This window comes from Hippocampus zosterae, chromosome 3, assembly GCF_025434085.1.
Source record: "Hippocampus zosterae strain Florida chromosome 3, ASM2543408v3, whole genome shotgun sequence".
NCBI lineage: Eukaryota > Metazoa > Chordata > Actinopteri > Syngnathiformes > Syngnathidae > Hippocampus > Hippocampus zosterae.
This window is the reverse complement of record NC_067453.1, coordinates 25,282,310-25,307,155: the sequence shown is the minus strand read 5'-3', so window position 1 is coordinate 25,307,155 and position 24,846 is coordinate 25,282,310. Positions and strand designations below refer to the sequence as shown.

The 24,846-nt window shown below is 45.9% G+C and overlaps 1 protein-coding gene across 1 annotated transcript in view; it reads right to left on the bottom strand.

The window, feature by feature from the left end:
• tmem117 (transmembrane protein 117) overlaps nt 1–24,654 on the bottom strand; it is a 31,262-nt gene extending 6,608 nt beyond the window's left edge. Inside the window, exons 1-5 of the mRNA XM_052060731.1 lie at nt 24,568–24,654; nt 21,931–22,249; nt 16,201–16,330; nt 4,299–4,398; nt 1,361–1,458 (exon numbers count right to left, since the gene is read on the bottom strand). Of these exons, the coding sequence (XP_051916691.1) occupies nt 1,361–1,458; nt 4,299–4,398; nt 16,201–16,330; nt 21,931–22,210 (608 nt within the window). The 5' untranslated portion in view covers nt 22,211–22,249; nt 24,568–24,654. The remainder of the gene's footprint in view (nt 1–1,360; nt 1,459–4,298; nt 4,399–16,200; nt 16,331–21,930; nt 22,250–24,567) is intronic.
• Between the last annotated feature and the right edge of the window lie 192 nt (nt 24,655–24,846).

The following is a 24,846-nucleotide window of genomic DNA, read 5'->3' as shown; positions in this document are numbered from 1 at the left end:
CACACGACTAACCGACATGAGGCACGTGACGGGGGTCGTCAACGTTTTTTCGCAAACTGAGAGCTACCTTTTGAGGGACAGCGGCTACTGCAGTGGTCTGCTTATCACGTCATCAGGTTACAGGGTGCATGAAAGGGTTGATAACCAATGCTATGAATTTTTTGTAAACACGCTGATCATGTGAAGGATTTCGCACACGCATTAGGAATCAGGTAAATATCAATATACAGCGGTAAATCTACTTAAGAACGTCTCTTCATACGAAATGTTCAAGTTACGAAACGCCTCAACAGGAAATGATTCTCTCTTGTTCATTCATTCATTCATTCATTCATTCATCTTCCGAGCCGCTTGATCCTCACTAGGGTCGCGGGGGGTGCTGGAGCCTATCCCAGCTGTCTTTGGGCAGTAGGCGGGGTTCACCCTGGACCGGTTGCCAGCCAATCGCAGGGCACACATCGCCGAACAACCATTCGCACTCACACTCACACCTAGTGACAATTTAGAGTGTTCAATCAGCCTGCCATGCATATTTTTGGAATGTGGGAGGAAACCGGAGCACCCGGAGAAAACCCACGCAGGCCCGGGGAGAACATGCAAACTCCACACAGGGAGGCCGGAGCTGGAATCGAACCCGGTACCCCCGCACTGTGAAGCCGACGTGCTAACCACTGGACTACCGGGCCGCCCTCTCTCTTGTTACGAAAGAATTTTTTCCTGAACGCAAAATACTAATAGCTACTCTGCCATTGGCTATTACCGAGCCTCTTCCTGGTATCTCATTGGCTAAGAAGGACCTCTACCATATATGTCGATGCAGCATCCTCATCATTCACCTCTCCGGTCATGATGCGTTACGATCGTTTTCCGTAGATGTGAATTAGCCAGAAAAAGTGTTCACCAGTCGGGCGATCGCTCACGATGCTGAGGTTTGCCTTGGACATTTTTCAAAGGATTGTTAAAAGCTGACAAAAGCAAACGTGGACTAAAGAGGGTTAAAAAAAAACGATGAGGACGCAGTTAAAAATTACATGACCATCATTTTTATTCTTGACTCTACACAACTCTCATTTATTGTGCAATAATCCTTTTGTGCCATGTGTTTGTGACATGTTTTGATACATTTTTATGCTTTAGAAGACATTTATGTCTGATTTTGGGGGGGGGTTGGAACGGATTAGGGCATTTAGATGGAAAACGCGTCTCTATTACAAAACTTTTTGAGTTAAGAAATTTCTTCCAGAACCAATTAATTTCGTAAATAGAGGTACCACTGTAGCCCCACAGCGCGCGGGTTCGAGATCCAGATTTAGTGCAGGAGCGACTTCATCTCAAAAATGACTGCATCAGGGCGTCTTACCAGAAAAGGACAATCCTATTGTTGCCTTGTTTCCAGAACCTTCGAGCGCCTTTCCCCCACTGTGGATAGTTCTCATCCTGAAGCATCATATCTGTCACCTGTCGAAAAAATGTCAACAGTTGGTCACTAAGTGATTGTGACACTCAGCAAATGTAAATTGGAAACGTTCAAATTACAAACGGCAAAGTTACTTTAATCGCCAACTAAATGCTGAGTCAATTCTTTGGCGATTTTCTCTTTGTCTTTGTCCCCGTAACCACAAATCTAGTGTTCCGTATCAAGATATACCTGGGATTGAACGCCTGGATTATTAAAAATGGATTCGTAAAAAATAAATTAAATAATGAAAAACTGTCTTTGGCATGGGCGGCCCGGGAGTCCAGTGGTTAGCACGTCGGCTTCACAGTGCAGAGGTACCGGGTTCGATTCCAGCTCCGGCCTCCCTGTGTGGAGTTTGCATGTTCTCCCCGGGCCTGCGTGGGTTTTCTCCGGGTGCTCCGGTTTCCTCCCACATTCCAAAGACATGCGTGGCAGGCTGATTGAACACTCCAAATTGTCCCTAGTTGTGAGTGTGAGTGGTTGTTCGTTTCTGTGTGCCCTGCGATTGGCTGGCAACCGATTCAGGGTGTCCCCCGCCTACTTCCCGAAGACAGCTGGGATAGGCTCCAGCACCCCCCGCGACCCTAGTGAGGATCAAGCGGCTCGGAAGATGAATGAATGAATGAATGTCTTTGGCATGAAAATGAGTTTCAATGCACCGTGGTGAACTAATAGAACGCACACAAAAAATTTAATAATAATAAAAATCTGTAATCTGCGGTTGTCCATGCTCCTTCCCCTTCGGCATGACGTCTGCTTCTCGGTCTCCAAAACGTCCAATCTTGTCTCTCATCCCGTGGCCCGTCTTTCTTTGCAGCGTGCACGGAAAACTAATTTGACCAGCCGAGGAGCTTGTCAACTTGTCTGAGCAGTGCACACGCCGATGTGGGAGAGACCTCTTCTCTTTATTGCTGACAATTTTACAGGGGTGGGGGGGGGGGGTGTTCCCTTGTTTCCTTGATGAAACGGCACATTGCCGGAGGAGTAAAGTGGCCTGAAAAGGATACAACTGACCTCTGAATGAGGTGCGCGCTAAAACATGCAATCTCAATTTTATAGGCTTGTGAATGTGATTTATTTATTTAATTTTTTAAACAGCTTTCAATAATTTACTTGGGAGTACTCCCTTCTCAAAGACTTAATAAAGGGCAATTGTTTTATATCGTTAGAAACCGCTGAGGCAAAAAATGTGAGGTTGGGGCTCGGGCGGGAAAATGTCATTTGTGCTAACCGGTTAATTCAAAAAGGGATTCAATGAGCCTCGCATAACACGTACAATTCATCACCCCAATTAGCCCCCCCCCCCCCCCCCCCGCTCCCTCTTGCACAGTCAGACTCGGCTTAACTTTAATCAAGCTAATGTTGCGTTCACGTCCTCTCAAGAGACAATATGAAGACGACGCCATGTGGCAGCGCAGTTGAGTGGCTGCGTGAGGGTTCAAATTGGCAACCGCAAATATAAACGGAGAGCAATTATTCACACCTCATACTTGTGGTCACGCTTTGTTGTTCCATTTAGGTGCAGATAAAGGTGTGTAGATGGAGATTTTTTTTTTCTTTTTACCCCCCCCCCCCCCCCCACCCTTACAGTCCACATACGGGCATTGACCATAATAAGCAGCTGCACGGTAGCTGTTGCAAAGAGAACTTGTGTTGTGTTGAGCACTGTAATTATATTAAAGGCCACACAGTGAAATGCTGCTGCGCTGTTTTGAAGATGATGCGTTGGACTCTTCCCACAAAATACCAAAAACGGGCATATTAAGTGAAGTGACCACTCGGAAATTGTACACAGTTATGATTTGTGAGTGTGAATGGTTGTTTGTCTATATTTGCCCTGAAATTGGCTCTAATTCGGTTGAGGGTGTATCCAACATCTCACCCGCCGTCAGCTGGGACAGGCTCCGGCTCTTAGCATTTCAAAAAAAAAAAATGGATTGATGTAAAGTTATATTCGAGCAATATTAATTGTCTTCACAAGGTTCTGCTGTCTAATGGTGAGGCTTTCATTTTGACTATTGTTTCCTTTCCTTGCCCTCATGAGGTACAACAGCTCACTTATCGGATCACGTTAAATTGTACATGTGCACAAATATTATTATATTACGTTTGTCACCTTGCATATGAAAATGCATGTATAATTTACAACGCGTGGGGATAAAGTAAATCATTGATTCTTGTTTTGATGAGCTGAAATGTTGCCATTTAGGGTTTGGTTCAGGTCACGTGAAATGTAAGCATCAAAATATTTGCGGCCCTATTTTCGTGCCCAGCGCGAAACGTAGTCTGAATGTGGTATTCTTGCTTTTGGTGTTTTCCTCAACTAGCGCAGCACAAAGTGCGCGTTTGCACCGTTGTGGGAGGGAACACAGCTGACTCCCAGCCAATCGAAGCAGCTGCACTCACTCATTCCATTTCAAATCGGCGCAGAGAGACAGCTGCACGGCCTACATGGCATGTCGATGCATGAGATGGGTGTGCGTTCAAAAGGAACGCAAGAAGATCACTTGCAGATGATGTAAAGGTGGCCGCTGTGGATGGGCGAATTGTAAGACGCGTCGGGGGTATGTCATAAAATACGCCTATCGAGGCGGAGCGCGGTCTACCAAAGTCACAAATATGCTAAACTGAGCACCGTCTACTTTCTGTCGCCAAATTGTCAGATGCGTCGGGGGCACGCCAGCTCCGTCTTCCAGGACGTCCGGCAAGGCGCAAAGTGGTCTGCCAAATTCCTGAACGCGGTAAATCCGACTTACTTCATGAAAATGAAGATACGACAAGCTTTCAGGCGCCTGTCGATGGATAATTTTTTTTTCATCAAATCCATGTTGACTCTCACCATCCACGCAGTAACAAAGTCCCCCATCCAAGTGCCCACTGCAGCAATCTTCATAAAGGTCGCGTTCCTGATGCCCATGGCATCTGTCACCATGAGAGACCTACAACACATGACACAAGAGCAAATACGACCGTGCGTAAGTAGGCAATCAAAGACGGTCGACGGACATGCGCGCAGTTGTGACATGCGCGGTCATGCTCGCCGTCTGAGCCAATCATTCTCAATGTCAACCCGTGAAAACGACGAGCTGCGTCCCGACCTTCGGCGAAGCTTCGAGGATCGTAAACCATCAGCGCCAACGCAATTTATTTACCGCCGCTTTCCATTTGGCCGATGCGGAGTTTGGCAAATGATTTGCTGAGCCAATTTACCTGGTGTCTAACTGATTTCAAATCAACATCCCCGCACGTTGTACACAATCAAGGACACGGCGGGCCATGACGTGATGTCGCAGCGTTCTTTGGGGAGGGGGGAGCTTTTACTCTTCAGCTTCGCAACCTCAAGCGCGCGGTTCCATTTTCTGCAGGTAATAGCGCAGCGAGGGGCCGGGGGGTGGTGGAGGCGGGTGCAGCAGGAGATGAAGTGGGTCAGTTTGATGCCAGCGAGTGGGAGGAGGAGGCCTCCTTGATTCTCTCGTAGAGCAGGTGCCCCCACCCCAACCCCTTCCCCTCAAGCCCTGCAGGTCATGAATATAATGGATGGGGCACTGGCGAGGCTTTCAAGGGACTGTATTTGAAGTCAATAGCACCATTCATCTTGGTTTGCCCCCCAACCAATGCCAATAACAACGGTTTCTTCTCCACACGACTTGCCTGCATAGATCACGGCGAATACATCAGGCAAACCCATTCCGGCCACAACATCAAGTTCACCAGGCATGTCCTTATCCAGGAACTTGCAATCACAAACAAAGGCTCTATGTGCTAATGAGTGACTGTACAATGTTTGCAAGGAATACAAATGTTTGCAGGGGTCATTGAAACAACATACGAGTTTAATTTGTTTTGTGACCACATCCTGAACTCAATTGACGTGTATTTCAAATCGGCTTTCCTCATTCAAATCAATGGAAACATCATCAATCTGTTCCGGCCTTCTCAGAAAAAAAAAAAAATCAACCTTTTTTTAAGGACAGAAAAACAGCAATTTACATTCATTCATTCATCTTCCGAACCGCGTGATCCTCACTAGGGTCGCGGGGGGTGCTGGAGCCTATCCCGGCTGTCTCCGGGCAGTAGGCGGGGGACACCCTGAATCGGTTGCCAGCCAATCGCAGGGCACACAGAGACGAACAACCATTCGCACTCACACTCGCACCTAGGGACAATTTAGAGTGTTCAATCAGCCTGCCATGCATGTTTTTGGAATGTGGGAGGAAACCGGAGCACCCGGAGAAAACCCACGCAGGCCCGGGGGAGAACATGTAAACTCCACACAGGGAGGCCGGAGCTGGAATCGAACCCGGTACCTCTGCACTGTGAAGCCGACGTGCTAACCACTGGACTACCGGGCCGCCCTCAGCAATTTACAGTACTTCATTAAAAGAAACAAACATAATTAACAATTCAATGAGATTGGAGGCTACGCTCGTCTCAGATCTTTGCTTAGGATAAAAAAAAATACTGTATATGTATATACTGAGATACACAAAGCAATTGGGGTCTGGTTCGCAAAGGAGCACCAGAGGTTGTTATTTAAAAATTTTTTTTGGTGCTCATTTTTTTTTCCGGGCACTCCAATTTCCGACCAAGGAGTTGCTAACGAGGAACCCTTACTTTCAATTACCCTCTTCAACCCCTTATTGTCAACTGTGCTTCCTGGTTGCATGTCTTTTGTGATAGTCTCTTGAGGTTTTCTTTTTTGTTGTTGTTTTTTTTTAATTAAAAAAAGAGCTGGAAGAGGTACCTGAGAAAAATGGATGCCGTGGTCAATTGTTGTAGAGAAGCCCTTGCTTTGACCTTGCATTGAGCGTGCTCTCACGGATGGCACTTCTTCGGGTGGTAAAATAAAATAAATAGTGGAATTCCCAGTGTTTGTGGTAACACACACTTGACAAATTTGCAGTGTATGCTACCCCGTTTCTTGTCAAAAAAAGAAATCACACAAGTGAACCTCAGCAGACTGCTACTGCTCTATTACAACCCAATGAATGGTTCTGTGCCACACAGCTCGAGCTATTCACATTCTCTGTCAAAACATGGACGGACGCAATCTGTGGATGTCTTTTGATCTCGCATGTCTACCGAGGAAAAGTAATTTTGTGAATCGCTTTTTTCGTTTTATCACCGAGCCCGAAAAGGCATTATTTCGAACGGACCTTTGTAGTCCACTGCTACATGATGCCAGCGAAATAATAATAACTGCAAAATCGATTCGATTATTGCACAATAGATGAGAGCTGTAAATAATGTAAAAAAAAAACAAAGAGTAAAGAATCAAAATGATGGTTATTTAACTTTTAACTGCGTCCTCATCGTTTTTTTGCCCTCTTTGTTCTCTCTCAGAAGAGGTTTTTGCCTGGCGTTTTGTAAAGAACTAATCCAAGGACGTTCGCGTTTGTCGGCTTTTAACAATCCTTCGAAAATGTCCAAGGCAAGCATCCAAGCATAGTGAGCGCTCGCCTTACTGGTGAACACTTTTATGGGTGATTCACATTTACGTAAAACTACCGGCACGCCTCGTGGACAGAGGGGGCGAATGATGAGGACGCTGCCTCGATACATATCCATCTATCTACCCACAGACTTATACGGGACAGGTCCCTCTTTGCCATCATGATGCTCGGTAATGGCCAATGGCAGAGCAGCTATGAATATGTTGCGTTCAGGAAACCCGGAATTGTGAGTGGCAGCCCAGACTGTATTCTGAACGACAAACTGGACTGGTCTACAAACACGGACACCCTGATTAGGAAAGGACAGAGCCGACTCTTCCTACTCAGGAAACTGAGGTCTTTTTGGGGTTCAGGGGTCACTCCTTAAGACGTTCTATAACTCGGTGGCGGCCTCGGCCATCCATTATGGCATTGTCTGCTGGTCAGGCAGCATCTCGGCCCGGGACAGAAAGAGACTGGAGCGACTGGTCAGGAAGGCCAGTTCTGTCCTGGGTTGCTCCCTTGACACTCTGGAGGAGGTGGGCAACAGAAGGATGCTAACTAAGCTAAAAGCCATGATGGCCAGTCCTTCCCACCCCCTCCAGCCCGCCCTGACAGCACTCGGTAGCTCCTTCAGCCAGAGACTGTTACACCCGCGCTGCAAGAAGGAGAGATACCGACGCTCGTTCCTACCGACTGCAGTCAGGCTGATGAATAAAAAATAACAATCATAATAATAATAGTAATTAAATGATATGAAGGAAAAATTGTAAATAGTACTGCGATTTATCCATTTTGTGTTCATATTGCATTTAATTGAAAGATGTTTGTTGTTTTTTTCTCTTTCTTCTTTCTACATACATTCTTGCTGCTGGAGGCTGTAAATTTCCCCAGTGTGGGACAAATAATGGATATCTTATCTTATTTTAAATTATCTTGAAATTTCTTTCGTCACAAGAGGCAATCTTTTCCTGTTGAGACGTTTCATAACTTTCATTCATTCATTCATTCATCTTCCGACCCGCTTGATCCTCACTAGGGTCGCGGGGGGTGCTGGAGCCTATCCCAGCTGTCCTCGGGCAGTAGGTGGGGGACACCCTGAATCGGTTGCCAGCCAATCGCAGGGCACACAGAGACGAACAACCATTTGCACTCACACTCACACCTAGGGACAATTTAGAGTGTTCAATCAGCCTACCATGCATGTTTTTGGAATGTGGGAGGAAACCGGAGCACCCGGAGAAAACCCACGCAGGCCCGGGGAGAACATGCAAACTCCACACAGGGAGGCCGGAGCTGGAATCGAACCCGGTACCTCTGCACTGTGAAGCCGACGTGCTAACCACTGGACTACCGGGCCGCCACGTTTCATAACTTGAAAATTTCATTTGAAGATACATCGTAAGTAGAGGTACCACTGTACGAAAAGAACGAATCAATGTATGCTAGCTGCGAGGAAACATGATTCTTCACACGTCACCAGTGACGGCATGCCTATGGCAGACCTGACAGGCTCGCGCTCACGTCAACGTCACGTCTCTTGGCCCGGCCAATAAAGCAGTCTTGATCGAGATGCACATGGAGCTTGCTAGCCATTCCGCGGCTCGGCAGTGATCCCCTAACTGCCGAGATCCCATCGGGAGTCGTTTACCCGCGGCAAAATTCTAATCGATACTCCTGGAAATGCTGCCTAAGAAGCACATGCTGGGGCTTGAAATCTAAAAAAAAAAGGTTACCTTGACACCAACCTCCTGCCCTTCACATATTTAATTTAGCAAACAGAGCACTGAAAGAGGCTCGTTTTTAACTTTTTTTTTTTTTTTAATGCCAGGCTCTCAAGATGAGTTTGGGGACTCTGCGCTGCATGATCAGAGGCAGAACTCTTTGACTTATTCATGCCGACTGAAACTTTAATGGCCTTTAGAGTCAGTTTTGGCCTAATGAGAGGATCCCCGTGTAATGGAACATGATAGCATGGCGGCGTCATGAATAATCGGCCACAAAATGGCTCCCGTGGCTTCATCGCCGCTGTTCACGCCGGTGCCAGCGCTGTCGACTCTGCCAGCTCACATCCTCCGCGGCGTGTTATCAGGTTGCCCACGCTTGTTCCATCATTATATTCAAGGGCGTTTCAGCAGCTTTTAAAAATCTTGCGCCGAAGCAATTAGCATACTGCGCGGAGGCTAGCGACATCGGCGGTTCGAAGCTCGGATCGCAACCGTTGTTTGATCACCAAATAACATTAAAAGTACCCAACTTCTCCTTTCTGTTCCGCCGCTGTCAATCAGTTTTGTGGCAAATGCATGCGGAACTGTTCTGAAGCAAGCCTCGAATGGCCCGGGCGTCGCAATAATAGTCGGAAGTACGAACAGCTTTATTACAACTCGGTTGAGCAATTAAAATCATTAAAAATCAAGCTCAGCTCAAAGTGCTGGATTTTACCTGAAGTCCAAAAGTGTCAGCGGTGATGTAAGCGTTTCATTTCTTTAGACCACTCGGTCATAAAACAAGCGGCGGATTAACCTCCATCTTTCAAAGACAAAATGTTCAAAGTTGAATTTTAGCTTTCGACGCAAGTCCAAGTGCCGTCAATAAAACTGCACACTAAGAGCTTTTTTTCCCGCCTATGTGTGTCATCAAGCACTCCTTCATTTCTATTCAGATTTTATTATCCGGGTTTCAGTCAGATGGCCAGTGACCGTGACCGTGCGACTGACCTCGTGCTGCTGATGCTTCGGTAAATGGCTGAACTCATTCAAAATGTTCGTGACCTTGAATGGCTACGCATTGAAATGCGTTGCCCGTCTGGCACTGGCGCTCGGCCGCGCTGCCTAATATCATATTTACAGAATATGACACAGAGGAGCACGACTTAGCATGAAACATAAAGCTGTCAATAAAAACACAAAGCTTCCACCTCACTGAATTTCTCGACACAAGAAACTACTTAATTGGATCCTTTTTTTTAAATTTTTAATTTAAATATCTGCCAAAGGTTTCCCCCCCATCAAGTCATTCTTGTGGACATGCTGACATCAACGTGTGACAGTGACATGTTGACAGTTCACACTTCGGTGCTCTCGTCTGACGGGTCACGTGAGATCGGAATGACAGAGAAAAGGAAGAAAAAGCATCACATGTCGCATTGGAGTCAGCGAGGTCAACATCCGTTCCACTTCGGACTGCTAAGTGGTTATAATGTACAGTGTGTGTGTGGGGGGGGGGGTGTCCTTGAAGCTTAGCTATTTCAACAAAAAAAAAATCCTCGCTAACTTTCAGCTGAAATATTTTCTTTGATTTTAGTCGACAGCGCAGATGGATAACCGCAGGAAACATTCTGTGAAAGTCACGTACAAGAACTGAAATACCGTCAGCAGTTAAGGAACGTGGCGGAGGGGATGACAGGATGCACAAACACACGGAGCAAAATGTAAATCGATTCCCAGTTGACAAGAATGCGTCACGGTTATGATGGTTATTGTTCGCGCCGGCTGCTGTTTGCCATAAGCGTGGCAGTGACATATGGAGTGGACCGCCGACACGCCCACCCCCCACCCCCTCTCTATTCCAGAAGGCAGTAGGAGAAGATATTAGAAGGGAACACCCCGCTGCTTTGACCAAAACCGGGTATTCCTAGATGCTAGGAAATCACAGCGTCAAATGCACAGGCAGTTCACACACACACACACACACACACACACACACTGCATGGTGAAATAAAAACGTGGGACAATATCATTGCTGTTGTTAGTTTCTGTGTGCCCTGCGATTGGCTGGCAACCGATTCAGGGTGTCCCCCGCCTACTGCCCGAAGACAGCTGGGATAGGCTCCACAGCACCCCCCGCGAAGCGGCCCGGTAGTCCAGTGGTTAGCACGTCGGCTTCACAGTGCAGAGGTACCAGGTTCGATTCCAGCTCCGGCCTCCCTGTGTGGAGTTTGCATGTTCTCCCCGGGCCTGCGTGGGTTTTCTCCGGGTGCTCCGGTTTCCTCCCACATTCCAAAAATATGCATGGCAGGCTGATTGAACACTCTAAATTGTCCCTAGGTGTGAGTGTGAGCGTGGATGGTTGTTCGTCTATGTGTGCCCTGCGATTGGCTGGCAACCGATTCAGGGTGTCCCCCGCCTACTGCCCGGAGACGGCTGGGATGGGCTCCAGCACCCCCCACGACCCTAGTGAGGATCAAGCGGTACGGAAGATGAATGAATATCATTGCTGTCTGTGGGACCGAGGGGTCGACAACAAAGCTAGCTTCTTTACCGGCTGGGAGCGAGACAGTTGACGTATCTGGTGAGTGGACTGGCTTGTTGACAGCTGTTGAACTGTCGTACCGAGATAGCATTTAACAGCCAACCCAACCACTGGTCACCAGATTGACTAGCAATGTTCTTTTTATTTTATTTATTTTTTGGCTGTGAGATGAGCCCCTCCTCTTCTCCGCTCGAAGCAACCCTGATGTAGTCACCCCCCCCCCCCCCCCGACTGCCGTGTCCTCTGGCAGCGTCCTGACGTCTTGTCGCTGACATTGTAGCTTTACGATTTCAACTTAACTCTCTTTACGCCTTATTAAAGCCATAATTCCTGCCTTGGCCTGATTCAGTTTACGGGCATAAAGGGAAAGGCGGCTCAGGGAGCTTTTGCGTGACGGCGTGCAACAGGCGGCATCCGATATTGGACAACATGCTATTTATTCAGCCATTTGAATCCATTTGTCTGTGCATTAGCCCGGGCTTAGAGCCGGAACAACGGTAAATACCACGACGGCTTCTAATCCCATTCAGGGTGTCGCTCTTGTCAAACATACCCCACCCTCACCCAACGCTTTACATGCACGCCCCCCCCCCCCCCACTTCACTTTGAACCTCCATCCAATCGTTTTCTATACCGCTGATCCTGTTCAGGCTCATGGCAGAGGGGGCGCGGGGGTGCTGCATCCGATCCGGGATGATTTCCAGCGGAAAGCAAACGACACCTTTGACAGCCTGTCCATCAATCACGGGTGGGGGGCGATTGGAAGGTGACACGGAATGGGAATTGATCTCGTGCCAGCTGCACAAGCAGGCAATGTGAATGACTGCATCGGCCCACTTAAAACATGTACAAGCGATTTCCACACGACAGCTGCTCCCTTCTTGCCCGGACCACAATCGCAGAGCTCAGCCCCGCCTCCCTCTAAATTAGTCATGATTAATGGCTGCGCCTCATATCGGCTGACTTAATTAAATAACACAGACTAATTAGAGGCTGATTTTGGCTGCTAATGACACTGTAAAATGGAGAAACGGGACCGCTCGATTTTAACTGGGCATCGGCGAGGCCCATCCAACCCCCGCCCCCCCCGGGGGTGGTCACACTGGCCCGCTTTCACACAAATACGCCCAACTACCTCCCTGCCGACCCTCAATCTGACAGTCGCATTAAAATGCAAATGGTCTTCACGTGGATTACAGTTCCCAGGGAGCCGCCGCAGGCTGAGTTTGCCTTCCGAAATGACACACAGCAGGTAACAGGTTGATAGCTGTTGACCCAAAGGCGGCTGTTAATCATGTTGGTTAACAGATCGCCGACGTGTGCCGCGCGCAGCCCCCGCAGAGCTCGATGCCAGTCTTCCCATTTGATATATCGCTTGAGTAAATACACTCAATGTTCTATAGTCGATGACTGTGACTGTCCTGCGGGTGCTCTATGTTCAGTTTTACAAAACAGATGTAACGCAACGTACGAGCTGTTTGGGAGGTGAGAAAAGTGGGGAAACAATTCACCTTTTAGTCACAGACATGACGGGGGATTTTAAACAAAATATTTTATTTAGTTCATTTTTTAGTTATTTGGCCCAATGGCGATTTAACGTGCACAAAATGCTGATTGGTTGCCCCAAATCAGCTACGCATGTCTAATGTGTGCACAAAATACGAATTAGCGAGTTCACAATTTTCTTCAAATGAAGCTTCAGTGCATCACTATGTATCGTAACATTTACCAACATGATGGAAAATGACGTTAAAAAAAAAAAGCTATCATTCTAAGAATGTAAGGACACAAAAGAGGCTATGTGAGAGAGGCAGTCCCTTTTCAAGGTTTTTAAATTGGGGCATAAAGCAAGAACTCGTTCAAATATAAAGCACTGCACGTCATTCTTTTAATCAAAAATGTTTGAAATTTTGTATGTACATGTCCATTGTACATATAGAGCACATGCAAATAGTTTTTCCACATTTTTTTGCTCTCGACTAACCGCTCGAAAACGGAGACCGCGGGCTGAGCGACATGTCGTAAACGTCACGTCGCGGTACAAACTGAATCCCTTCACAGATCTTCTGATACAAACTTGCGTCTAGACATCTTAATGCTTATTAGAGGCGTGTCTTATTTACCCCCATGGAGGCCGGGATTAGTTTGAGGGGGTTCGGGCCGCACCGCACGAGTGATCAAAGCACATAGGCGTACCTTGGTGCGCTGCAAGTCAGCGTCGCGCCAGGCATTCACTCCAGTTGGTGAGCAGCCGACAAACGGGGAAGGACGGGCAATTGTGCGAGCTCACGTCATTTGTCGAGTGGTGACTGTTTATACCTCGCCGTTTCCAAACCATAAGTCCCTCATGTAACGTGTCGGATGCGCGCGTGTCAACCCGTTCCAATAAAACTGCATCTTTATCGGTTATCAGCCCCAAACAGATGTCCGACGTGCTCTTCACTGGTGATGGGCATTCCAATACCGCACTGTACCTTATTGATTGGAAATTGAGTCAAATGCTCATCCTTTTTTTTTTTTTTTTTTTTTTAAATTTTGCAATCACATTACAGAGAGGGATGCATTTTTAGAATAAAGGCCGAAATAAACAAAATGGAACTCGACACCTACTCTCTTAGCCAAAATTCAATGACAAAGGGCACAGGTTGTTTGCGGCTTGAGGTCACACATCCAGGTTCCCACGGTTACCTTGGGCGAGAGATGAGACGTGACCGTTATTTGGCGTGTGTGTGTGTGTGTGTGTGTGTGTGTGTGTACACATCATGACTCCGGCAGTGATCAACTGCCAAAAAAAAACAACAAACCACAACATCCTTTCAACGACTTCACTGCAGCTTGCTAAAGGAACACCCGCTCTCGCAGTGGGGGCCGCCAACTGCCACAAAGGCATTTCGAACTTTTTCTTTGTGCTGTGTCAATCGTGCTCAGGGAGTGGTTGAGGGGGCACGATGCAAATAGGCTTTGGATGGAGATCAAAAGACTGAACTTTGAGGTACTCTCTACTCATCTGCCTCATTCTCGTTCAGCCTCCATCACGTTTATTTATTCATGTTTTTTTTTTTTTTTGGTTTACTGCAGGCGTTCGTTGCCACGGTAGGCCAGCGATCATCTTCTGAGGGCAGCCCAGCAAAGACGTGAACTCCACTCTTACATGTCGCAGTAGAACAGAGATGAGAACGCTAATGGTTTTTGGCAGGGTCTGGTGCTCGACAAACTGCTGGTGGGAAGAGAAAAAAAAAAAACGAGCAGAGGCGGAGCTGTCACCGCTGCTACCACAGCACCCCCTGTTGGTACATGTATAGCTTCACAGCACGGATGCAGATGTTGGAATTGTATTGACTCGGTTGATGGGCTATTTTGATTGCCGCTTCATTTATGCAGTATATATATTCATTCATTCATTCATTCATTCATTCATTCATTCATTCATCTTCCGTACCGCTTGATCCTCACTAGGGTCGCGGGGGGTGCTGGAGCCCATCCCAGCCGTCTCCGGGCAGTAGGCGGGGGACACCCTGAATCGGTTGCCAGCCAATCGCAGGGCACACATAGACGAACAACCATCCACGCTCACACTCACACCTAGGGACAATTTAGAGTGTTCAATCAGCCTGCCATGCATATTTTTGGAATGTGGGAGGAAACCGGAGCACCCGGAGAAAACCCACGCAGGCCCGGGGAGAACATGCAAGCTCCACACAGGGAGGCCGGAGCTGGAATCGAACCCGGTACCTCTGCACTGTGAAGCCGACATGCTAACCACTGGACTACCGGGCCGCCCAGTATATTATATATATATATATATATATATATATATATACATATATACATATATATATACGTATATGCATATATATATGTGTACAATATGTATATACAGTATATATGTACAGACGACAAGGTCACTTGGACCATGTCGTGTCAAAGAACTCTCTAGAAACATCCCCTTGCCTCTTGACAATCAGGTCACGCTCTTTAGCAAACGTTCCTGAAGTGTGTGTATGTGTGCGGCATTGCAGCGGAGATGCCCCTCAGCTGCTGTCTTCTCCGAGCCAATTGGTGTCAAGTTGAACGTCGATGAAAGGAAACAGGCCCAAGTATCAGATGGACTGGACGGATGATAGAAACTGATCCCACTAGCCTTAGAAAAAAAAATAAAAAATACCCACAACTTTGCCTTTCTGCGTATCAGCGCCCAAGTCAATGTTCCAGCTTGGAAAGTCGAAACGGACTGAGAGTGAAAGGCAGGTTGGGAAGGACAGAGGTGTGAGGTTTCTCACTCTGCACACACTTCCGACGCATTTTATACACCGCACCAGGTGCTGGCGGTGAGGTCGCCGCACATCCGACTGTCTTGATTCTGGGTTGTAAACATGCACGCGGTCGTGGCAAAGGCGACTGACTGCATAACAGAGGCCGAGAAATGAATGCTCTTTCGGAGACATTTCTGCCAAATTTGCTCATGCCCCTAGCGTTTAACCATCTCGGCGGACCTGCCCCCAGGGCTGCTGTCATCGCGACAAACAAGGTGGTTGCCGATGTCACCCGCAGGAGGCAAGCCCGGGTGATAGATGGATTGATTATACAAACTCATCCCTCCAGCATGCTTTAACCTTATAACCCTCATTTTTTAAATACTTAAGCCTCCACCTCTGCAGTGCCAGAACCAGGACTGTGACCGTTTGTATGTTTTAATCATAGAAACAAACAAACAGAGGCAGCTCTCCTCGCTGTGATCCCAAAACGCCCGACGGGCTCGACAGCCATGTTTTTTTTCCTCCGCACTGGTTGACGGACAACTCGCAAAATGCAGAAATGGATTCCTGTCGGGGGGGTTTGACAAGAGGGGATCGAACCCTACCGTGGGCAGAATCATGGATGGATATGAATTACTGGAAAGGTAATCTGTTAGCATCCACCCGCTTTTTGTTTAAAAGCTTTGTACGATTAATCAGACCACTGCTGAATCTACGGTCAAGAGAAATGATTGGGTCAATCAGCAGGGCGTGGCGCTAACAAACGGACGCAAGGACGCGAGGGGGCTATCGAGTGACTTACTCCATGCTGCCAGCCTTCAGGAAGAGGTTATAGATGTGTGAGAAGAAGAAGAGGGAGAGGATGGTGGTGAAGAACATGGTCATCCAGGAGCCGTGATCCTCACGGAAGACTTTCAAGCGCAGGTATCGACCTAAAGGTGACAAAAGACAATGTGAGGCCGTCAGCAGCTTGTCAACCATTAAACGCGCGCCGCACGGAGATTAAACCAAATGAATGATCGGATTGGATCGATAACGCTCCGCTTTCTTGGACACGTGCCCTTTTGAGATTTGAATTAAGATGAAGGACCTCTTTGAGGCGTTGCTTCCACAACCCGGGAGTGATTGTCTTTCAGCGTCCGAGGTATCGTCAATCCCGACGGAGAAAAAAAACATTCTACTTGCACTTCATTTCAGGTACACGTCTTGACAGCAACGCTCGCTTGCCTTTTCGTGATACCGCTCGTGTTGAGTTGTGCTCGGCGATCATTCAAATGCTTGTGACCTGTGGCGTTTTTGCCTGATGCAGCCCTGGCTCGGAATCAAATTATTTGAGGAATACAACATCTCTCTGGCAGAGCATGAGATTGTTTCTGATGCTCGGCCAGCTGAGCGGAATGCGTAATGGCACGACTGTGTTGTCTGGTGGCAACCAGAGATGACTCTTAGCTTGTCCAAAGATTACCCTCAGTGCAATCGTAACACGGCCATTTTGAGCGCACCGCTCCTGATGAAATCTGTAATCATGTGTGTAGAGATGGATATGAAAGAGACCCACGGTATTAGAAAGGAATCATGTAATTAATCTGTGGCTGACAGTTCTTGAATTCTATCGAATCATCTAACACCGAGATGCAATGGATTTGATCATTTTAAGAAAAACAGTAGATCATTTTGTTTCGATAATTAAAGGAAAATGTCCCGAATAGGTTATGAGTAAATGGTGTTTTAAAACAGTTTTGTGAGACATGGCCTATAAAATATCTCACCAAAAAAAAAGCCTTGAAATGAGAGTAAATCAGTATCATTCCTTTAATTTTAACAGGTCTGCTACTCTAATGGCTGGCAAGCTTCAGTTACAAAGATCCACCAAAAAGCTTACACGGGCTGGAATTCCAATGGGTTCCTTGAGTCAACACACCAAATTACTGTGACATTTCAAATGGCGTCACCTGCCCTAAATGCTCATCTTAAATAGTGCAAATGAAACATGATTCCTGAGAAGAGCAGTGTGGGCAGAAGAATCAACCATGTTCTTCAGCAATCAACTGAAAGTTTTTCATGTATTTTTTTGGTATGGAGGATTTTTTTTTTTTTATTCCATAAAGATGACGACCGCTTTTCACATCGCCAATAACATGAGCGACACGCTTGATACGTTCATGTACACTAACTAGCCTTACCTACATCTGTTTATTTGTGTGGCTAGTATTAGCATTAGCTTAGCTATACTGTAGTTTTTAGTATTACTATCTATTATCTTTACATCATTAGTAAAACTAACATTAGCTACAGTTTGAAGTACATCAGTGTTAGCGACCTAACCTAATTTAGTACAGCATTTTTCAAATGGTCGGAGTGATTCAGTGTGCGCGCGGAGATTTCCGAATGTATCCCTGTTAATAGATTCGCGAAATTTACATTAGCTACATTTCTTGTACATTCGTGTTACGAGCCTTTGCTACACTAATCTATTGGCGATCCGGCATTTGTTTACGACAAGTAGCTTACAATAAAGTACATTAGCGGAACTAGCAGTAGCCACATTAATCTATTAGTGATACTAACATTAAAACCACTACCTCATTATGACATTTGTGTTCGTGTTAGTAATATGGTGTAGATAAGATCAATGTTGGCTTTTGCGACGCAATCACTTTTGTGGAATTAGCCATATTTACACAGGTAACACATTAATAGCGCTAGCGTTAGGTACACACGGAGGTATTATTCGCAATAGGGGTGATGTCAGAACTACCACAAACGTTATACACACCAGTGCAAAATGAGCGCTGTCATGAGCTTCGCTATAAACAAGGGCCATCTGTGAATGTTTTATAAGCCCGCATATTACCCTCGGCAAAAACATCGTAGTGCCATTTATCTTTTCAGAACTTAAACTCTCTCTGGAATGACCTCCCACTGAACATTTGGCATGCCTCCTTGCTGCCCATCTTTAAAGCCCTCCTCAAAACTCACTTGTATTCTTTGGCGTTCGACTCAGCATGACTTGGATTTGTTCTTGATTTTACTGCTTGGTGCTTTCTACCGCCTTTATTACCGATTCGTCTTACTGTTTATTGTGTATGTTGAATCGCTCCATGTACAGCACTTTGTATGCAGCGATGGCCGTTTGAAAGTGCTCTATAAATACTGTTGACTTGACTTGACTTAATAATCAGTAGTCAAGTGCTTCAAGGTTACTCGGTTGTTGGGAGCAAGGGAGCCTTGGATATGCTCGGCTGCGCACCTCTTAGTCACTACTATTTTACATATTGTGTATGCAGTCACTTTGAGGCACTCCCTTTGTATTGACACCGCAGGCGGCCATCTTTGTTGTGGATCAGAGACTGTTTCTAAAGTTAAACTGCAGTCTTCGCGTTCCTCGCAAGGCCGTAGCAAGACATGCAGACTGGCGTCTATATCCCTTACAACATCCATGTTTAACATTAATTTCCCATAACCAGGATTGACCAGCGTTGATTCCAGACCATACGTCTTGCTCCGTGGTATTTCAGGGCTCATCGCTGTTGCATAATTGAATTCACTTGCATGGCTGAACTTAATTGCCTTCAGTGCCAATGAGCTCTGCTTTTAGAGCTACGTGCGCGGTATGTATCTGCAGATGCGACTTTAAAAAATGGTGGTGGTTGGGGTTTAAGGCAGTCAGCTCATCCATGCACTTTGAGTCACTGCGCCTCCGATAAGGAATGATTCATGTTTGCTGTCGCAGCTGCAGGCTCAGTCCGGCAGCGTACTGAAAAGCTACAACATATGGATGAGGTGGCCACACAAAAACACATACAGGATGAAGGGAAAGCTTTTAGGTCCAACGTTCGATCCTTAAGATGTCGAAATTACAATCACAGGAGGAAGGCATTTAGGAAGGAGAACATTTTCATTTCTTCATATTTAGGCACGCCTCACTTTAAACTGGCCACATAGTGCAAAGAGAGCAATATCTCTACCTGGTGGTGAAGACAAAGAAGTACCCCACCAATCAATGATGTCTCGATTCCGTTTTCTGATGATACTCAAGTGTCATGTAGCAAGACGCTGACCGTTTTGATCATATTTTCCAATTATAACTAAAATGGCTCTCGACCCAAAATTAATAAGCTAATATCTCAAAAAGCCTCCCGCTGAGTCCAAATGGTCTCGTACTCACATTTACATCTGCCTCCCTGTAAGATATCACGATGGCGTGCAGTGATCGAGATGACATTTGTAGCGGTGACCCAGTGGGGGAACGAAGAAAATAAAATCACACAGTAGCTCTGGACACACACTGACTGGCACAATGCTGACACAAGAGCCCAAACTATCAGCACAAAATTAAATATAAATAACAGGAGAACTGGGGGCCGTGGGGAGCAATTATGTGTGTCAGATGTCAGACAGTTGTTTTGATTAAGCTTCTGTTGACACTCTCGCACACACACGCGCGCACACACACACACACGCACGCACACGCACACACACACGAACACACACACGCTGGCAGATGAGCAGCCCACAGCTGGTCACAAAAGACTTAAGGCAGGGGTGTCCAAACTTTTTGCCAAGGGGGCCAGATTTTATGTGGTAAAATGTCGGGGGGGCCGACCTTGTCTGACATTCTTTACATTGAACAACAATATTGTTCAACAAATTTTAGTAAGCCAGTCTGTTTCACATTTCCATTTTTATTTTAATTTCAACAATCTTAAGAATTTCTTTTGGTTCATTCGAAACAGGAATTTGAAATATGACATATCAGTCAATATAAACACGGAGTGATGTCTTGTTAACTCGTGAGTGATGCCCTCTAGTGTCTAAATGCTATTACTCATTTAGTGAATGCTATTACTCATTTAGCCACTAGAGGGAAGCAGTACTCTATGAAACATCACTCACCAGTCTACGAGACCTCAGTCAATGCAACACGTGTTCCATTGCGCCCAACCTGCGGGCCAGACGGCACTGATTTTATGACAGGGGCCGTGGGCCGGATGAAATTCGACCGCGGGCCGGATTTGGCCCCCGGGCCGGACTTTGGACATGCCTGACTTAAGGTGACCTAAGTCATACACGCTAATTTTGTTTATTTATTTATGTCCACTTCTAATATTCATCTGTGATTGATTGTTTTCTATACAACAGTGATATGGTGATGTCACATTGATTAAAAGAAATGAATTTATTTCATGGAAGACTTCCTTGGGTTTTTTTTTCTATCCTTATAGTCCGCACTAATGGTACGTGGGCTCCCTCTAGTGGTATAAGGAAGACCCACTGGGTAAATAGCGCTAAATTGTATTTGTATTTCAACTTGAAGAGTTATTTATTTTTCTAAGATTATTTTGGGTACTATTTCTGCATACAATACGTTCCAATATAATGTTTTGAGTACCGTTCTATTTTCCTACATTCAAGTACGGTGTTAAAGTTAAAACCGTGCAGTGTGTGGCTGACAATAGTACTAACTATACTTTTTAGGAACATTCCCATTTTTGTTCTGTTACTACGCTACATTATTTTGATGTTATTGGACAGGTGTAAAAAAGTGAAATAACCATTGGCCGATATTTTATTTACTTTTCATCCAGTATTTATAAATACTCGCAATACTGTATTTGTAATGTAATTTGAATGTTATTATTAGTAGTAGAACAGTAGGTATGTTGTCACTTTTTCCAATACTCTCTTGTTTATTGCTTTAAAGACCTACACGATTTATAGGTCTTATGTGCCAATTTTGGTGAAAATATTTGAACTCTGGCTCGTATAACCTGAAGCTTACTGATACCTTTGTATGAAAATGACATCAACGTGTCTAAAAACCTGCATTTGTACACCGTCATGCCATTACCAACAATTGTGGACACTTTTAGCCCCCATCTCATTCATCTTTGGATTTCTCCAAGGGTGGGAGGTTGTAGGGGTTGAGAATAAGATTAAGAAAACCTTTATTAGTCTCGCAATGGAGAAAATCCAGATTCACAGCAGCAAAGTTATGAAAGGAAGAAGTAGAACAACAAAAAAATAGGAGCTGCTGGAAAGGCAGCCACTCTCGCGGCGCCATTTTGAAGTCAAAAATAACAAAAATAACACAATAATCGGTGTCCCTCAAGCTGCTGCGAAATTAGCTCAGACCTCACAGTGCAGCCGTGTGTCCTCCCTACTAAGACGGGATATTGATGGTGTGGAGTCTGCAATTTCATGTAAATACGCAATTAGTGCTAATCACACTGTGCAAACATCTTTGCGGTTCAGATCAGATTAGGGGTCCCTATGCACGCACATTAGTCTGTATTTAAACCCACAAACATATGCATTGTGCCGCACAATGCATTCTGGGAACTATAAAGGAACTTTATCTTTTAAAGTCGTCCTGACACTTTCACCTTATGTCCTCTCTAATAGCTTTTTTTGGGGGGAGGTGGGGGGCTATGTCAACATGACTGCTGTGAAAAAGGTCACTGAATCAACCAAGCTCTGGCTTCTGTACAGTCATGTACATTTGACTCACATTCCAGTGCGCATGACTTACCAAAGAGCAGTTGGTGGAAGATAAACTTCCCAGCCACAAGCCCGGTGAGAATGGCCAGCAACCAGCACACCACTTTGAGGACGCTCCACCCCGCTCCGGGATACTTGTTGAAAAGGAAAGAGAAACAGTTGCCCACCACCGCTATGTACGCCTCCGTCTGACTGTGGGTCACGGGGTCTTCGGCGAAGATGAGGAAGTTGAAGATGACCACTAGGTAGGCCACCGTGATACGGGACCACGGGTGCTTGAAGTAATAGCAGAATGCAGCCGTTGTCTCCATCCTGCTGAGCCACGCCCCCCTCCACCACCCACGCCACACCTGGGAGGCAGAGACAGCATCTCGCATTCAGAGTAGTGTCACGATTGCAGCCGGGAGGGTGATGTTGAGGTTTAGATTCGGGATTGTGGTCATTTCTGGCAGATAAGCGACATCATTTACGATATGGATCACATACATGGACTCTTAATTGTGAGGCTGTGTGCTGCCCTCAGAAACGGAGGCAGAGCCGCTCTGTGTACATTTTATCATGACCGCCCCCCCACAAAAAAAAAACAGACGGCTCTGGATTGGACCTCTCACGCCAGTACCCTGATTTCCAAGAATAACTCTGGGCTGGAAACTTGAGTTTGCCCCTCTGATGGGAAACATGGCGGCATTATGCTATTGCTGAATTGCCCCATCTAATGAGGCCCGGTCAACCCAGGCGATCACAGGATATTGTTTTCATTTTAGCCTTTCAACTAACTGCTGCACATGCATGTGACTTGTTCAGAGCCCTGTACTAGTCGTCTCTTTGTTTTGTCACCCTGGCCACCCTTCTGAAAATTGTCTGTTTACGCCCCTGAACTTGTCACATCATTTTTTTTATTGCAATATGTTGTGTCGCTTTGTGAAACAGCAAAGTTGTAGCAATATAGCCTTCTATTTGTGCTCACCTCAGCCAGAAAAAAAGTATCAGGATGTGTGGTTGAAGCATATTTTTTGTCCTGCATGTCACAGTCACTTGCATTGATAGATGAACAATGAAAGTGATTAATCATTTTCAGAATAGCCATGTGAAATTGGCCAAATTCCCACAGCAAACCTGATGAACTCCTTAATTAATGTGCAATAGGATTGCTTTTATGAATTTTACATAATTCACCATTGTAAATCATGTACAGGATTTTTTTTAATGTCATTACAAGTACCCAGTGTTAACTTTATGATGGCAGACCTTTTGGATCCTGTTCTTGTTTTGGAACTCAGTTGTCCAGGGATACCTAATAAAGTGACCTGGTGACAGTGGATTCAACAGGGAGCGATCCATCAGATCCGTTTTCCACACAAAATAAAATGCATGTGAAAAGTGATAACGTCCACGGAAACATTCCCACAAACCGATTTGCCGTCAACTTTAATTGTCGCTGTTTCATTTAAGAAGTCTGGGGTCGTGATGAGTCTTTCCAACTTGTGTGCACACTTCAGAGACGCGCACGTGAGTGAAACTCGGCCGTCCAACGCACCTTACCGATCCGCGTCCACATCAGGCTTCCATCTGTGCCCTCGAGACACGGTGATGAAACGTGTCGGGATTATCCATTCCGCAACCTGTTGCGGCTACCTTACGGCAGCCGCACCACCCGACAAATCCTGTTCGGCCATCGCACCGGAGCGTCCATACCGACGGCCGAAGAGGACCGGCGCTTCGTCTCGCGGGGAGGCCGGCGGAAGGTGCAGATGTCCGGCTGCGGATAGCACGCGGATGCGGCTGAGAGTCGGAGGACCGTAATCACGCATGGCATCAGTGAGTGAAAGGCAACGTAAACTGCCTCGAAGTTGACAACGGCCGAGGTCAATTTTCAGAGTACGACAAAACCACTTCCGCCAAGCATTGTCAAATTAAGATGCATTACCAGTTCAGCATTTTCAGAGTACGACAATCTACTTCCGCCAGTCAAGCTCAATGGCCACTTCATTAGGTACACCGGCACAATGTAATTTGCATCTAAATAAAACCCCAGTTGTAGTAGTAAAACAACTGTATGTTTCTGCACACTAATATGACAACTCTGGCAAAGTGCGACAACTGCGTGTAACTTTACCACACAGTACATTTCGTAGACTGTATTTTACTGTACTTGAAGAAAAATGAGCTCAGAAAAAATCTTATTTGGTCCCTGTTTGAAAAGGGGAAAATTTTCCGAGTAAAATGTTACTCTATATATTGGACTAATTGTATACCAAACTTTTATTTGATGAGAGCTGACTCCTGGTCCAGTCATTCCACCAGTGTGTCTAAACCGTCTCATCAACCAGGACAGAGAGTGTATTTATTACCTTGCCACTGGATATCAAATACGTGTTCAAACAGCTTTCCAAATGCACGTCACTCTTTCAGCTGTGTCCAATAGAACAACATAACTCGATTCAAAATGTACCATCCAAATATCAATCAATTTTTTTCAACCACCCAACATCCTGATTAAAGATGGCTGTTGGGTGGTTGAAAAGTGCATTAGGTTTACTGCTGGGTGTAAAACTGATTAGTTGAACTCCAATTATAAATGCAAACTAAACCAGATTGTATTTAATAAACTTGCTGCAATCAAAGTGTGACATTGCCAGCTCGACTAAAGCATCTAAAGAATGCTTACCTTGCTAAAGCAGCTTTTCAGCGAATAAGTACTTCAGTTGTTCATGTCATGTCTTTTTGTGTGAACTGGGTGGAATTTCAATATCATTTGTAGATGTAGTCCATCGCCGGCCACTTTTTTGGTCAGTAACTTTATTTATTATTTATTATGACGTTGCGGTTGCTCACAATAATGACCCCGCATTCTGTTGACAACGTAACTGCGTTCAATAGGATATTCATTTTTGGCTCCCCTTGAACTTGAAGAGCGACTTTGCTTGTGACGTCGTTCGTATTTGGG